The sequence below is a fragment of the Poecilia latipinna genome, unplaced genomic scaffold (genome assembly GCF_001443285.1).
Source record: "Poecilia latipinna isolate Pla-1442-1.1 unplaced genomic scaffold, P_latipinna-1.0 Scaffold63, whole genome shotgun sequence".
Taxonomy (NCBI): Eukaryota; Metazoa; Chordata; class Actinopteri; order Cyprinodontiformes; family Poeciliidae; genus Poecilia; species Poecilia latipinna.
In genome coordinates this window covers 1-16,580 of record NW_015112679.1, presented here as the reverse complement: position 1 = coordinate 16,580, position 16,580 = coordinate 1, and the positions used below count along the sequence as shown (strand labels likewise).

Here is a 16,580-nt window from a genome sequence, read left to right as displayed (position 1 = left end):
CCAAAAACGGGGGCATGGGAAAAGGGGGGGAGAATCCAGATTTTTTTAACTATGGGGGGGGTTTTTTTTTTTTTTTTTTTTTTTTTTTTTTTTTTTACAACCAGTACAACCAATCCCTTGATAAGCCCTTGACCATTGAGAAAAATAAATCTCAGTATCGTATGAGAAACGATATCGAGAAACATTTAAACATTTCTCAGTATCGTTCCTCTGGAGGTCTGGACAGTGTTTAAACTTTAAACCTGAACCCTTGTCCATTTCGTTTTGCATCTGCTTCTCCCTCTTTTGCAAAACTGTGATCTCTTTCGACATTTTTTTGGAAGAGATCTTCCTTGTCATCTTCTCGACGAGCTGCAGATTCCCGTTTGTGCTTGCTAAATTAGCGTCTTTCCCACGTCTGACCTCCTGCTGACACGTTTCCACTTCTCGCTTCAGTCCAGAAACTTCTCCATCATACTCGCAGTCGAGTTATGCAATAGCAAAAATGGCACAATAATCAAGAACACGTTCTCAAGGATCAATAACCTTTAAATTCTAATGAACATTTAAATACTGGAACTGGAAGAAAACAACAAAAACAACACATAAAATGAATTATGAAGTCTCTGTAAACAAAATTATCTTTAATTTTAATGATCTTTAAAGGGATAGTTGAGACCAAAGCACCAGACTGATGACTTTCATCATTCAGTTTTTGATAAAAAGAAAAAGAAAAGAGAAAAACGATAAATCAAGCCAATGAAAATGATTGAGTTTCTTTTAATTTATCATGCGATTAATTTATCTATTGCTTATTGCGACAGGCCTAGATTGAGCTATGTCATATAGAGACTGATTTTAAAGTTACAGCTATTTACTATTTATTTAATCTATCAGCTATCCATTGCATTTTGCCACTCATGTAAATGAATCTATTTTCACTAATAAGGACACACAAATCCTAAATTTCATCCGTCTTTTATCGTCTTGCATTCTTGATGGCAGCTCGACAGCAGGCAGCTGGGACTCCAGATGAGCCTTTAAGGCTAAATCTGGTGTTATTGTCATTATGGACCCAAAATTCGTGATGAGCCTCCTGCTCTCGTGTTGAGATCAGATGGAGACGAACTGGCCACGGTATGTAAAGCGAAGCACTCCATCTGATGGCCAAATGTAGAGCAGCAGGCTGAAACAAGACCAGCTGATGGGTTTCTGTCAGCTGGCTGCAAACCAGAGCTCTGCTTGGAGATGTCATGCATTCATGACGCAAAACAGAACCACTCGTCTGGTTAGAGCTAAAAAAAAAAAAAAAAAAAAATAAATTGTTTAAGTTTTACCAACAGAAGGCAAGAGACACTTTTACCCCACTCACCATGCCGTATTAAAGCTTGAAAATTAGTGTTGAATACATTAACAGGGGACTGAATTTAATAAACGCTCAATTCGTTTTGCTAATAGGCTGCGCTTGGGTGGCTTGTGCAGCCTTTTAAGTTTCTGTCGGTGCAGTTTTGACTCTTCATTGCTCGTTTTGCATAAGTGTTCTGTTAAAGTCGGTCTCTGCATAAAGCTTGAGGAGCTTAAGTGTGTAATAGTTTTGTTTGCGAGTGGCGGACGGACGGGTGGGAGGGCTGGAGCATCGTCTGCAGGGGAGCCGAGCCAAAAGAAAAAAAAAAAACAAGGCTCTCAATTTACCAGTTCGTCTAGTGCAGAACAGGACTTTAGCTCTTTACTGTACGCGTTTTTTAATTTTTCTTGGTGCGAGAACACGAGGTTTCTCCTTTTGTTTAAAAATGAACATGTCCAAAACGTGGTAGAAAACGAACAGTTTTTATATAATCATCAGTAGCTGTGGATCATCTTCACAATTAAGTAAAATAGTAAAGTGTAAATAGGTGAATATAGACGCTGACCCTTGAAATATAAATGTTGGTCAATTTTATGGTTTCTTGTACGAAGGGCACTCACTGGCAGGACGCAATGCTGGTAATAGGGGTTTATTGATTATCGTGATAAATTTATCACAAGAATTTTGATTTATTGTTGTTATGATGACCCCTAAAACCGCCTGTATTGTCCAGATTGTTACTTTTGCTATTTTCTCCACTGTTTGTTGGAGAAAAAAAAAAAAAAACGTATTTATCGATTTATTGATACGGTGAGGGTATCAATTAATACCAATAAATTTGAAAATATGACTGAATGCAGTTATTGCGTGCAGCTTAGTGATACAAATCACACTTCTTTCTGTGACTGGTGTCCTGAAGAAGCATATTGACAACTAATGTTTTTCAAAAGCTGGATTTGTGTTGGTGGGGTTATGCTTTCTGTGTCATGCAGTCACTGTAATCACAATAGTACCACAAAATGTCGTGGTAACACTTTAAGTCCACATCACCCACTCATAGCTGGTAAGACTCGTAGAGACTTGGTTCTGCTGACTTTCAGACGGCTGTGTGTGTGCAGACGCCATCAGCCTGCTGGGCATCTGTTCAGGCTCACAACCCCAAACACCTCAGATTCAGTCTCCAAACCAAGAGGCTTCCCGTTGATTTCCAGGTGTCGCAAGCAGCCCACAAACGGGGACGGCACCGGGACTCCGTGTTGATGCGCTGTGCCTGGCACAAGAGAAGAAAAAATACCCTCGGTAAAGGTAAGTCAGCTAAAGCTAATTTTGTTTTTGAGCGACGCACCGCCAATGTAGAGCGTCGAGTACGTGTCGGACGTGGAAGAGAGAGTTTCCTGTTTGGACTCGGAGTCCACCGCTAGCTCGATGACAGACCGCTGTCTGGACACTGAGAGAAAACGACGGAGAAATGGACAAAATCTGGCCAGTCTGTGTGTAGATTTTAATCCAACACGACGGCAGGCCCACCTGTAACTGCGTGAAACTTTCCGTCACAGAGACTTTCACGAGGCGGCACCGTCACACTGATGGAACCTGTAGCGTCATTCAGCCCGACACCCACCTGGTTCGACATTACATTTTGTAACACTGTTTTTTTTTGTTTTTTTTATGAGCAATTACATATGCAAATTAGACACGAGCGCGAGCAATTATTACCCCGTTTTCCATTAAGTACACGTGAAGGCTGCTTGTGCCGTCGCTTCGAAAATGGAAGAGGAGACCCGTAAGGTGCTGAGGGCGCATCTCAAAGGACAGCACAAACCGAGAGCCATCAGTGAAGAAGTTCTCTAGAGAGAAAAATAAAAGATGTGCGAGAATAAGTTGCTATGGAAGCAAAGCAGCACAACGGGACCAGCGAAACACAAGGACAAACCCAGGAGGACGTGACCTCCGCCAAAGAAGGTCCCCGTTTCTGTGAGGCCGCCCGAGCAGGGGAGGCTGTCACGGCTGGAATCAGGTGCGGGAGCAGCGACGTTATTCATCCTGAAATCCCGTAGACAGCCGATGACGCCGTCTGCAGGAATGTCGTGTCCCTGAGGAGTCAAAGAGAAAAGACAGAGGTCATCTTTTTGTACGGTCTCGGAAACTTTTGACCTCATATAAACATGTTTTCCTGTAGTTTTGTTGCAGTGGTCAGTAGGAAAATACAAATCAATAGAGAACGGTGGCTTTGCTCAAGTTTGATACGAACAACTTTAGCTGTCTTCCTTTGCGGATGCCCTCCCAGGTACACAGGGCTGCGCAGCTGTAGAGACGATCCCTCGTTGCCGGGCAGCTGGCCGTCGGGGACGCGGACTCCGTCGACCAGCAGGTGAAAAGTGCTGTTCTCCACACTGAACTCAACCTGTGCGCACACCAACGGTCCAAATAAGGTCATATTTGTACGGACTTTGACTAGGACAGTCCAAAACAAAATAAAATACAAACTTCATTTTGGTGTACAACTCAGACATGGAAGCACACAAAGACAATACCATCAGAATTTTCAGGTGAAAAGGGGAATCACTACCATCATGTTTTAGTATGTTTTTTTTTTTTTCTTTTAAAGACTATAGTAGTTTTGCAGCAGATGTAACATTAAACTTTTGTCTTGTCTGCTCTCCCCAGAGGTCCAGGGGATCATCTAGGTCGAGTTTGAAACGTTGTCTGGTGGTACTTTAGGAATTGCTCTGTGTGTTTTGAGTGTTTTCCTTGTTGCTTCACCTTAGGAGTAATTTAATAGTAGGGGGCCAACTCCTGAGAAGGCCCACCACTGTTCTTTCAGTTTATAGATAATGTCTGCAGCCTCAAAGCCTAAAGAATAGCTTTCTAACTTTCCTTATCCCCCTTCTGTTCCTAAAATCCTTTGAAGAAATCCTTTGCTTTTTCAGGGAGGCGAAGAGTTTTTTTTTTTTAAAGGTTCTATTGCTGACTTTTACATTAAATTTGTCATCTCGTCTCCCTCTGTCATCTTGAAGTCGCATCGATTACAATGCAATTAAATAGTCGTGCCAGTGCACGTTCCATCTTTTTTGCACAATCAGCCTTTAGCCTCTTCTCGTTACCATGTGCCAGCCGCCGTCGTTGCTCTTCTTCTTGTGTTGGATGACTCTGTCTTGTCCGAGCGACATCCTGATCTTTCCGTTAGCCATGTAGAGAGCCAGGCGGGGGACGACCCCTCTTCCTGCTACATGAAGGATCAGCCCTTTGGATGAATTAGTCTTTATGTGAAGAGAGAAGTGAGGCCTGAGATGCACAAAGACGATGCATTAGTGGGATCCCTTTGTGTCTGTGTAGACGGATGAATACATACAAAGCGATGCGTTTGTATTTTACCTGTAATTAAGTTCTTCTTCAGGTAATGTGTAGCTGAGCCAGCTAGCTTCAGAGAACTGGTGTTCATACTGAGGCTGTTGACGACTGCAGTGGGCGCCAGCCAAACTCTGAAACTAACACAGAAAACAAGCAGAAGATGTAATAAAATGGCTAAAATTAAAGTATCAAGAGATGCAGAGAAAATAAGTTGATGTGTATTTCAATAAGCTCTAAAATCTGATCATGTGACTGGAATGTGTCACATGATCTACTCAGACCTGTGTCATTTATGTAAAGGAGATAAAATCACCCATCTGTATCACTATAATGTTATTGAAAACATAACTACAGTGTTGCCGTGATTTGCTCATTGATGTTTGAGAAATTCTTGAGTCTCCCGTGGCAACCATTCAGGGGCGCCTAAACGCTTGCTCCCACAAAGCTCCGCCTATTTCCACAAAGCTCCGCCTATTTCCACAAAGCTCCGCCTTGGAGCTGAGCTTCCTCACTATGTAGCAACCCTCCCCCACAACTCAACCACTCAGCTCCTCCAGACTAGCGACAGCAGCAATTAGCAAACACCTGGTGGAACATCTACTGAGCTCATTTTACAAACTACTTCTCAATCCAACTCTCTTAAACCAATAAACTAAACCATGAAGTAGTAATAAAATTACATGCTGAAGCCGGAGTCTTGGAAAGAGCTTATTAAAGAGACAGAACCCCAATTTCAAGGTGTCACATTGCAAAGTCAAATTTATTTTAAGTCAAGCTTGATATGTTAAGCAACTTTATAGCAAATTAAGGTAACATACTTGATTGTGCTATAAAATGACATTATGTGCCTGGAAAATACATAATACCACTCTATTAAAGCTGCATTATGTAAGTTTAATTACATTTTTTTTTTTACATATTTATTGAAACGGCCTATCTTGTGATAATTTGTGAAAAACAAATCAAGCTCCTTTTCCTTCTCCAAATGCTCCCATGCGCTAAAACTAGAAACAACCAATCAGAGGCAGGAGGAGGGTCTTAGTGCTGTCCATCATGCATGTGTGCACACCGTTCAACAAGTCGATGTCTGGGGCAGATTATTATTTTTTAAATCTCTAGATTTTATTTCCTGGAGTTGAAACAATGAGTGTGGAGGAACGATCATGATAAAAAAATAAAAAAAACTGTTTATTTCTTAAGATTTCTGCAACCAAACCACACCTTTAAGCTGCACCAACCAGGGAAAACGTCTGCTGTGTGCGACAGTGAACTGAGATCAGCGGGGATAAATTTAGAGTCATTCCTGCAAAATATTACACAACATTTAAATACCATTATAAGTCTTTTGCATAATGCATGTTGAATAAGTAACTTTATTTATGACATTTTCCAACCTTCTTGCATAAAGGTTAGCAATGCAGCCTTTAAATTTCTCTTCTGGCCGTGTAATGCGAGGTTCTTGTTTCTGAATCACATTCACATTATCAATGCTGAGAACCAGCCTAAGAAAAAAAAAATAGTAGAGTGTAAAAGTAACATTTCATTTGCATTAAGACTAAGATAATAAGAGGATGACATAGCCTACCCTGTTGGCCTCCCCTCTGCAGAAAGGTAATGCCAGGCTCCATCATTGTACCTTTTGCCAGATGATAAGGTATAATTATACCTCCTGAATATTATAAAGCCATCAGTGAGGGAGAGCTGGAGGTCATGACCGGAGGTGAAGCTCTGCAGAGAGAATATTACAAACATTCTGATTTTTTTATCCTTTTTTTATCGTGGTTGAAAAGCTGAAAAGCACCGGCAGCGGGGCGGAGGTGGAGAGTGGGGGGGGGTCGGTGTTACCTGTGAGCCACAATTAAGCAGAACAGCGTGTCTGGATGTGCTGCTGAAGCCCAGAGACACTCTGGACTGTCTGCTGCAGACAGACAAGGAATCAGCAGGAAGAGCCGAATACACGGCGGCCACACGAACGCCCTACACAAGCCAGACACACGCAGGTGTTAGAGTCCGGGGCGAGACGTTCCCCGTCTGCACGCAAATAAATTAGGTGATGTGGAAAAGGGAATAAAAAAAATAAAACATTTTACGCTTTAAAAATTGAGGCTAGGATGAATGGCAGTGTTGTTGATGGATCTGTTAAATCAAAACCAGATTTAGTTGTTTATGTTGAACTGATCACAGTATTTGTGGGGCTGTTGTGATAACAATAAAAATGGCAATAAACTATTTATTGCTTATTTCTTTAGGTAACTGCTCGGCAAAGCCTTCACAGAACAACAAATGCAAATAATGTTCTTGAAAACTATTCTGGTTTGACTTGGGCTTCTTACCAAAACAAGTGCGAATCTTAATAATTGATTTTAGCAAGTCTGCGTATATTCTTGGTATTACTACACAATGAAATGCTGTCGACCACACCGACTGGTGGTGAAGCACGTTTGGTTTACCAGCAAGGAAACCGGGCATCCACCACGGACACCGACTGTCTTGTCGTACTCGACGATTTCTGCGTCAGCCGTCACGTGATCCACACATCCTCTCAGCGGGGCTGCCGTGATGTTGTGTCTGATAAGAGCAGCAAAATCAGCTGAGGAAGCCAGCCTAACGAGGCGATGCTGTGAATGCGGCGGATATCTGCCGTCTTACCTCCGTCTGAGCCAGGCTGGCAGGCCTCCCATGTACCACCGTGTGTAGTTAGTCTGGATATGATCCGTGTGGATCTGCTCTGATCCGTAGCGCACGACAAATCTGTCAGCAATCATAACCGCAAACTTCTTCTCCTAAGACCGAGGAGGAATACAAAATGAGGCAAGGCGTGCGATGTTGTTGCGTTTCCAATCAACAATCCAAATCTGAGAAAATCTTACAAACAGAGAAACTTGAGCTGAACTCTGGTTTCTGAGCTGTCGGCCACCTTGTTGACCTTCGAGCACCAGGAAGCCTCTTTCTACACGGACACAGAAAAAGGACTCCTGGAAATAAAAAATAAAAACAACATGTCGTGTAATTTGCAGATGTATTCATTTCCCTTGGACTTTTTCCACATTTTTCATCTTTAAACCACAAACTTTAATGTATTTTATAAGGATTTCATGTAACAGACCAACACAATGTGACACATTAACATCTATCCATCCCTCCAGTGGCGACCCCAAAGGAAGGGCCAGAGGGGCCTTGGGCCCACCAAACGCTGGCCACTCCATTGGCCACCCAGAGAATATCCATACAAAGCCATATAGAGTCATCTTCAATCAAGACATAAATGTAAACCCCCCAAAAACATATATGTGTATATATGTAGCTATTTCTGTAGCAATGCCACCCCAAAATTTTCCATCCATCCATAATCTCCAGCAGTCATTGGGCAAAACTGTCACCAGTCCATCACAAGGCAATACAGATACACACCAGACAAACAACTATGCTGTATTTTTCAAATTTTAACAACATAATCAAGAATCCTTTCATCCATTCACACAATCCATGAGTATTTTTAGACTGTGGGTGGAAGCTGCAGACCCCTTGCAGTCATTAGGTGGGCACGCAAACTCAATTCAGAGAGAGTCGTATAAATATGACAATCTGTGCAAAATTAGTATGAAAACTTTTGCAAGGTACTATACAGCTCTAACCAATCGGTTAGACCGATTTGTCTTCAGTTCATTTTAGTAACGGACACATACTTCATTTCCGATGTAGAACAAAAGGGCGTTTGTCTCTCGGCTGCTCGTGTTGAATCTGAACAGCCGCCGTTTCTCCTTCTGCGGCTCCTTTAAGAAGGCCATGCGGTAACCTGTCCCGTCATAATAATCACACAACTCTGTCTGAGAGATTCTGAACAGATAAAAACAAAACAAGTATCTTAATCATTGTCTTTTGTTTTTATTCTCCTTTTCTTCAGACAGCCACGGCTATTTATAAACCAGTCTTACTTAGCGGTGCGCTGCTTTGTCTGCATATTGACAGCACGCTTGTAGTTGAAGAGGTTGACAGGAACGTCGTTGATGTAGGAAAGTTTCATCGCTCCTCTGTACTTAAGATACCGCAGCTCCTCTGGAGGCTGAGGAAGAGGGAGAATTTAGAAAAGAGGCAGAAAAATACCTTGAAACACCATAAACAAGCTTCAGATGATGCCTCTCTGACTCAAAATCGCTGTGCTCACAGGAATTTCTTTCCATTAACCTTTTAGCCCGAGGCATCTGAAGCTGCACTGTGCTCATTCCTGCCACGAGAAAACAACTGTCAGCCCCTAATTGTTCCATTTCAGCCCAAAGCAATGACCGTCATAGTGCGTCAGATAAATGTGGAACCCCAGCCGGGGAGAAGGAAAACAGCGATGGTAGAAGAGAGGCAATAATGGACAACATAATGCAGAGAGTTAATCTCTAGTAATCTTAGTAAGCACAGTTTAGGAGAAAGAGCTCTGTATCTATTCAAATGCGTTAGATTTTCTTTTCCTTGATGTAAATGTAGGCTTTTCCTTCCCAGGATAAACATGAATCCACACCCAAGTCAGAGATCAAGTTGCTTTAAACGTTTTAATCGTTCCTCAGACTTTAGATCTGGTAAAGTCGAGTAACTTTTCCAAATTTGAAGTTCAGAACGCACAATATTTCTGGAAAAACATGTTTTTCCGTCTTTCCTATTCTGTGTCGGGGCAAAGAGAAAGTCACGCGTCCGTGTCGTGAAACGTGAAGTCAAAGGTTTGAACCCCAGGTCGACTTAAAATGAAGAACACGCTAAGAGAGTTATTCAGGTGCATGTTTGATGCTTTTTCTCCACTCCTTATAAATACAATTAAATTAAAGGTTTACAGTGGCATTGCGCTATTGCAATAAAAAAATATTTATTCTTTGGTTCTTTACTGTAAATAATCTTTAACATTTGACCTTTTCTGTTCCCAGAGGGCATTGACTCCTCTTCACTTTGCAAAAACAATGAAAAAAAATCCTCTCTTGAGGGGGAAAAAAAAATTTTTTATTTATTTTTTCTCAAAACACTGATTAGATTCTCAAAGCTGAATTTGTGTTTCTAAAAGTCCAAACTGTTGTTGGAGCATTTTGTGTAAGCCACCTGCGGCTTCGCTCGACGCTCTCATGAGACAAAACGAGGAATCAATAAAGGTTAAATTCATTTTCTGTAATTAGAAAAAAATCCTTAGTTAAGTTACTTTAAGAAAAATTCCGAAAGTGAATCTGTGATTATCCTGTGAAATAACACTGTGCTCACATTAAAATGCACACATCAGGGGCGGTCGGAATCAGTCACAAATTTAGCGACTGATTGGGGCCCCCTGCTGGCCTGGAGGCCCCAGGAGACCTTAAATTCACACAGAACGAGCTACTTAGTGCACATCCTGTAAGAAGCTTCGGACTCATGTTAACTGACTCTTATTTTCAAGCAGCTTTTGTAAATTCCTGTAAATATTGTGTAATAGTCTGTTTTTTTTCCTGATTGTTTATGGGGCACATAAATCTTCAACATGACATTGTTGGCTTGGATTTTCATTTGGGCCGTAGCGTCAGATGCAAACATGTTTTCACTTCCCCCTCTATGGGTTTGCTTCATTTTAGTTTCGTTACTAACATGTAGACACCGATCAGCATTAGATCTGATATCTTATGATCATTTAAAGAGACTAAAAATGTTATACTCCACATCTTAACGCAAGTCAGTAAGCATGAAGGGCACGTTTTGTCTCACAGGAAGTCGTTTCTTGTGAATACTGTTGTGAAAACTAAAAATATTGAAAAACAGAACACAAAAATAAAATAAAAAAAATAAAAAATAAACTTCTTACGTGGAACTCCTCTGGATAGCCTCCCACGTAGAAAACGGCACGCTGCGAGTCAAGGATCATCACGCCACTCGTCGTGTTGGGTAGGTTCTGCTTGGGAGGGAGGCTGACGGGTTTCTGTGATGTGAAGTTTTTTGTGATGCTAACTGTAGCATCTTGGTAAACTCTGGAAAACAAAACCAGCATGGCGGTTTCACCACCAATCGATCCACATTCGTGTGCAAGAAGCTTCTGTCTTGTGCGTTTACCTTTGGAAGACGATCCTGTCAAAATAAGAGGAGCTCGTGTTGCCCGTTGATATTTGACTGGTTTCCACCTCATGAACAACTCCGCCCAACTTATAAAGACAAATCAGCTTTGTGTTTCTGATGACCATCGCAAAGTAGTCTCCAAAGGTCTGGACATAAACAGAAGCATAAATAAATGCACATGTACAGAACTTATTTGTTGGAGGTATTTTTTGTGCTGGAAGAGTGAGGACTCACATCTCTGTTACCCAGATAGAGAACAAAGTGGCTGCTTTCATCTCTGTGTTTGTGCTGCCGCAGCCGCCTTCGCCTCCTTGCTGCGATTGGATCTCCGTGGTGGAGACTGAGCAGCAGATCAACGGCTGTAAAAGCTTTTATGTCCTCCAGGTTTCTCGGAGGGTGGAGCTCAATGTAGCTCTTTCCATTAAAGATGGTGGCAAGAGACAGCTGTGAAAAGATCCAATGTTCCAAGTCTTGAGTGAAAGCATTTCACACGGGGCTGTGCAATTACGATTCTCGAGTATAATCATCAAAATCAGGACCAGGGTCGGGAAACTAACCCTGCTTTGTGAGAGAGGGGGAAGGAGATCTTTTTTTTGGCAACAGTTAACAAAACTTACATATTTTAAGCTATAGTGTGTCAATTAACGTTGGTATCTTCTCACTGGTTAATCTACTCCCCCTCATCTAGTCTAAATCCAGATTAGGTGATCCAGATTAAAATTTCTACTATCTTAAAACTACAGTTTAAAAAAAGTTAAAAAAAAAAAAAAAAACATTGGGGGGGTTTTTGTAAAGGCAATTTCATGAAACTTTAAAATGTCATCACATTAGCAGTAGATGGTGTGGCAGGTAAGGAGGCAATCACCAGTAATCTTGTGTGAAATATTCAGAAGTAAACATCAGAAACATAAGACAGGCTTAGGGTCACTGCTGGTTTCTAACTGGAAATGCTTTAACTTTTTTGTTTTCATTCACAGAGGAAGAGTGTTAAGGATGCACCGCCTCCAGCCTCCATGTCCTGTGTAGGCTTAAAAAGTTCAAAAAACAGAATTTGCACAAACTGCAACGACTGAGAAGGCGGTTCAGCCTCTGAAACCGACTAAACTGTATTTAAGACAAAATATTACAAAACATTACCTCTTTATAACCTTTTAAAAGATTTCCTCTGTAAAACTCTTGGATCATCTCCAACATCTTGGTTTAGACTGGTGTTTGTAATGTTAAAGGATACAAAACCAATTAAAGTTTGTTAGCATACCTAGCAAACCATGAGATTTCCCTTTGTTTTATTTCAAGACATATATTTATCAATTTTTTTTTTATCTTATGTACATTAAATGTTTACTTTCAAACTCTTTCAAATGTGCAACATAACAACATGCAAGTGCTTTTGCAATCTGCACTCTCGGTTTAATCACCACAGCGCTTTGGGGCCCCCTGCTGGCCTGGAGGCCATCGGCAGTGGCTGAATTTTCTGATTCCTTGTGCTAGGATTGCTAATACAGTTTCTACTATGTATTTGATTTAAGGAGAAACTGACATTTGTCATTGTTAATTTTTGATAAAGGCCATCACTGCAGCTGTCATCACTTTTTAAACATAGTGAATTAATTATCACTTTCCCAACTGGGTGCACCCCGACTTTGAGTAGTTGAATTTCATGATGTGAAGATCAAAATATCAGAGTAAAAATTGGTCAACAAAATAAAACAAATTGTACTCAGGCTTTAATAAGCCAGTAAATAAATGGGTATTTTTTTTATCTTTCAGAACAACACTTCTGTATGAAATCTAAAATGAAAATATAAGAGCGTAAATTCTTCAGAGAAGCTTTTGAACATTTACTGATTCTCAGTAAGTCGCAACATTTCTATCACAAACATCTATTCTTTTCAGGAGCTAATGTGCTCACAGGAGCTTAAATTTAAGGCCTCCGAAAAGAAAGAGAAAACAACACTTACCCTGTTAACAAAGCTTCTCGTCTCGTCTATGATGTCCTTGATTCTCTCTATGCTCTCCATTACATTGGCGGACGCAGACGTGTTTGCACCCAGAGCCTGCATTTGTTCAAGCTTGTCTTCCAACACAGGCATTGCTCTGTTCAACCTTTTCACTAGCACACCCACAAAATAACAGCATCTAAATCAAATTGTTTGACTACAAAGACATTTATTCCAGCTGTTAATCAAACATCTAAATTGTTTTCCTGTAACGCGTACCAGCTCGGTTTGCAACAGTCAGGAAGTTTCCACTAAAGCTAGCCGAGGGGATTCGTCTCATTTCGAGGCTAATGTTACCGAGGCGCTCCTTTACTTTGCTGACTTTAGCGTTTACAGCAGAGGTCGTTATTTTCACAAACTCTACAAGGTCTTTGGTATCATCTGAAAGAAAAAAAAAAGATGCTGTAATCTTATATAATCCATCAAATATATGTACTCGTGCGTTTTGTGAGCTCCACAGACCTCTTTCAATCTGTCTGATGCTGCCGCCAACGTTTAAGACGCTCGCTTTCAACGTTTCTGCCTTTTTCTCCTGCTTTCTCACGCCGTCCCTCTGAGCGTTCAGCGCACGTGAAACCGCTGTGCAGAAGAAACGGAAGAGATTGGAGTTTCTGCCCATTCAAACAGAGACGATAAACTCCACGTGTGGCGGATGAGGCTTTTTTTTTTTTCTCAGAGACTTTTGAAGCGCCGCCGAGTGTCGTTGGCTTCTGCGTGTAAATCAGCTGAAACGTCCTCCATCTCCTCAGCGCTGATGATCAGACCTCCCTCCTTCACGTCCTAATTTATCATTTCAGGATGGCATTAATGCCGCTGATGATGAACATTCAGACACTCATCAAGGGTTTCTGATAGTGCTTCAGTTACCCTTAGAGCCTGATTTGCCGCCTGCGAGAGCCGGGCGACGCTGTCGTGAGCTCCAAAAATCCTGAGCAGCTCTCTGCTGTTGGCCACATTTTGATGCACTCTGCAAGAATATTAAAGATATAATGTTGTTCAGTTTATTCCAAAAGTATCCATAGCCCCCCTTTCCACACATTTTACCACATCAAAACCATAAATCCAATGTATTTCAATGGGATTTCATGTAATAAACCAAACTGAAAGTAACGCACATCTGGGAAGTAGGGATGAACCGATATTGATATCCGTTATTAACATTGCTTTTATGGCTGATAACTAATATGTAGCAATACTGTGTACATATTATACAGCTCTGGAAAAAAATAGACAACTTCACCAAAACCCATTATATAACCTCATGGTTATTCCACCAAATGTTGATTTCTGAACTCTTCCCGAGTGAAAACATTAATATTGTTGTTTCTAAATTAATTTGAACTTGTTTTCTTTGCATTATTTGAGGACTGAAAGCACTGCATCTTTTTCGTTATTCTGATCATTTCTCACTTTCTGCAAATGAAAGCTAAATTTATGCTTTGAATTTCGTAGGCTGTCTGTAGTTCATAGAATAAAATAACAATGTTCATTTTACTCAAACATATACCTGTGAAGAGTAAAATCAGAGAAACCGATCATTTTAAGCGGCCTCTTCTCTTTTTTTCCAGAGCTGCATATTTAAATGGCAACAAGATGGAGATAAATATTGACTGTTAACATCGGTCCAATTTATTTATGGGACCGATATCAATAAATTACTAATATCAGCCGATACCAATATCTCTGCTGATATATCGTGCATCCCTACTGGAAAGTGAAAGTAGAATTTTACAAAACTTACTCAGAAAACTGAGGTTTGAATCGTTTGGGAAACGGTTTCCCACTATTCCACTTTGTCACTTTCCTCCACTTTGTGTTAAACACTCTCAGGTATCTTGAAATTTAACTTGCGTCTCCAAAACCCACATGTTGCTCACATACTGTCGTAACTCCGCTGCTGCAGCACCCAGCTCCTCTGCGTGCTCCTCAGCCCGGGTCACAGCGTCCGTCTGGGTCGCACACTTCAAGGTCGCGTTTAGTTTTCTTAAAAGCTCCAGTTTGCCTCCGTCTACCTGAGCAGCAAGACTCTCCTCTTCCTGCAGTGTACGCAATGCGAGCTAAGTTTAATAAAAACCTGAACATATGTGTTTTCAGTTGTGCCCTGTGAAAGGGAGTGTGCTTACGTTTTTAATTTTCTGAGTCATAAAAAGGGCGTCTTTAGTTTTCTTCATCGTATCGTAAATCCGTTCCATCGCAGGCGGCAGCGAGCTTCGTTCTCTCCACAGCGCAGCCAGAGCGGTCTGTAAAATAACGAACAAAAGGTGCAGAAAATTGCAACTCTGCAGACAGTAAATCTATAAGACTGTGTGTCAGGGGTATTTAACCCCTACATGTTGCTTACCTGCAGATTTTCTAGACCGGTGGCGCCTTCAAGGTTAAGCCTCTGTGCTTTCTCGACTGTCTCCTGAACAGACAGCAGCTGCTCTGCCACTGCCATCACAGAAACGTTTGAGGGCGTCAGTACGTCCGCAGTCGGCTTCAGAGCAGCCTGGACGGTTTGTGAGAGGTCGCCAATGTCGGCTCTGATGTTCTCTAGCACTGACGAGACGAAAAAAAAACAAAACATTACATTAACTTACTGTTACTTACTTACAATGTAGCAACATTTAATAGGTGGCTGTAAACAAGCAGAGTTAGCAAAATGTCCAACTATAATAACCTGCATTTAATAAAACACCATAATATTTAGAGTCAAAGTGAAGTCTGTCTGGAAAAGAGTTTTGAGATCAACAAGCAGAGGAGCCACACTAGTCAAATGTGGGCTGAATTATTCTACACTGTTTGTTATGCCATGTGTCGTCTCATCTCATGGGCTGGATGTGTTGTTTCAGAGTTGGTAAATAACTAACTTTAGCTCTGAATGCAGAAAAATCTTTAATATTTATTGCCAATGATTATTTACCACACATTTGCATTACTGCTCAGTACAAGCCTTAGTTTGATCATCAGATTCTGCTTCCACATTGGGAATACTTCTGACTACCAGGTAGATTGTATAATCTTGTTTGCATTCAGCCTTCACATCGATAATCCGACGCGGCGCAGAGACCGGCAGAGACACAATCTGAGCTCCTGTCTTCCTGTCCCGGCCTTAAAAAGCAACCAATAAGCAGATAACGATCTCTCACACATGCGGGCCCCGTCCTGCTCGCCGTCCGCTCCGGCCCCCTGAATGGCACATCGTCTGTCTTTAATTTCCGCCATGATTTGCTCAGCTTCCTCCATCATCTGACTTTTCTGACCGTCAGAAAGAGAACTTGAGACGTCATGCTTCGGTGAAGCTTGCTGCTCTGCCAAACCTGCCAAAGTAAATATTTGGACAATGTTCGCCTTGACTAAACGTGATTTTTCTCTTTTCTTTTTTTTCTTTTTTTTAAATCAAACACTACAAGGAGTTTTAACCATTTGCTGCGTGGATGAGAGCCACAGCCTTGAAGAGAAAGTCTTCCACCTGGATTACGGTTCTGTTGACGTTCTTTAAGGCCTTTTCGAGATCCAAGGTTATGTCAGGCATCTGCAACATTTTAGAAAAACAGTTTGAACAATATTGATTTCCGCCCATCCCCCGCCCCCAATCTCACATTAATGTAAAATGTTCAAAGGTTATGATAAATGACCTGTAAAATATGCAACAAGTAACCAGAGGCCAACAGTGTTTTTAATGACACCATGATGAAATACCTACTATATTTAACATTAGAATTACAGACAAATTAAAAAATACAAAACAAAGTGGGGATCAAATATTGTTGTCAAAGAAGATTTAGAAAAAAAAATGTATTAAGTGGAAATGTGTACTTTTTCCGAGTTAAGGAGTTATTGACTTCAACTCCTATGTTTTGCTGAAAAGTAAC

At 41.2% G+C, this 16,580-nt stretch overlaps 1 protein-coding gene across 2 annotated transcripts; it reads right to left on the bottom strand.

The window, feature by feature from the left end:
• Nucleotides 1–1,787: 1,787 nt before the first annotated feature.
• LOC106963150 (laminin subunit alpha-3-like) lies at nt 1,788–16,284 on the bottom strand. Of its 2 annotated transcripts, none has more exons than XM_015057903.1 (30): nt 16,129–16,284; nt 15,855–16,025; nt 15,068–15,264; nt 14,850–14,966; nt 14,593–14,762; nt 13,594–13,693; nt 13,407–13,506; nt 13,189–13,305; nt 12,946–13,107; nt 12,688–12,839; nt 10,961–11,170; nt 10,724–10,872; nt 10,479–10,641; nt 8,611–8,738; nt 8,362–8,512; nt 7,546–7,650; nt 7,325–7,458; nt 7,126–7,243; nt 6,521–6,652; nt 6,261–6,403; nt 6,070–6,177; nt 5,897–5,978; nt 4,700–4,812; nt 4,429–4,609; nt 3,576–3,728; nt 3,258–3,417; nt 3,041–3,171; nt 2,852–2,945; nt 2,670–2,771; nt 1,788–2,594 (listed from the first exon to the last, which is right to left on the bottom strand). In XM_015057903.1, exons 1-30 carry the CDS (start codon nt 16,247–16,249, stop codon nt 2,449–2,451), a joined length of 4,110 nt encoding a protein of 1,369 aa, XP_014913389.1. In that variant the 5' UTR covers nt 16,250–16,284; the 3' UTR covers nt 1,788–2,448. The 2 variants fall into 2 exon arrangements, with proteins under 2 accessions (XP_014913389.1, XP_014913397.1); XM_015057911.1 differs by having other exon boundaries at nt 14,608–14,762.
• Between the last annotated feature and the right edge of the window lie 296 nt (nt 16,285–16,580).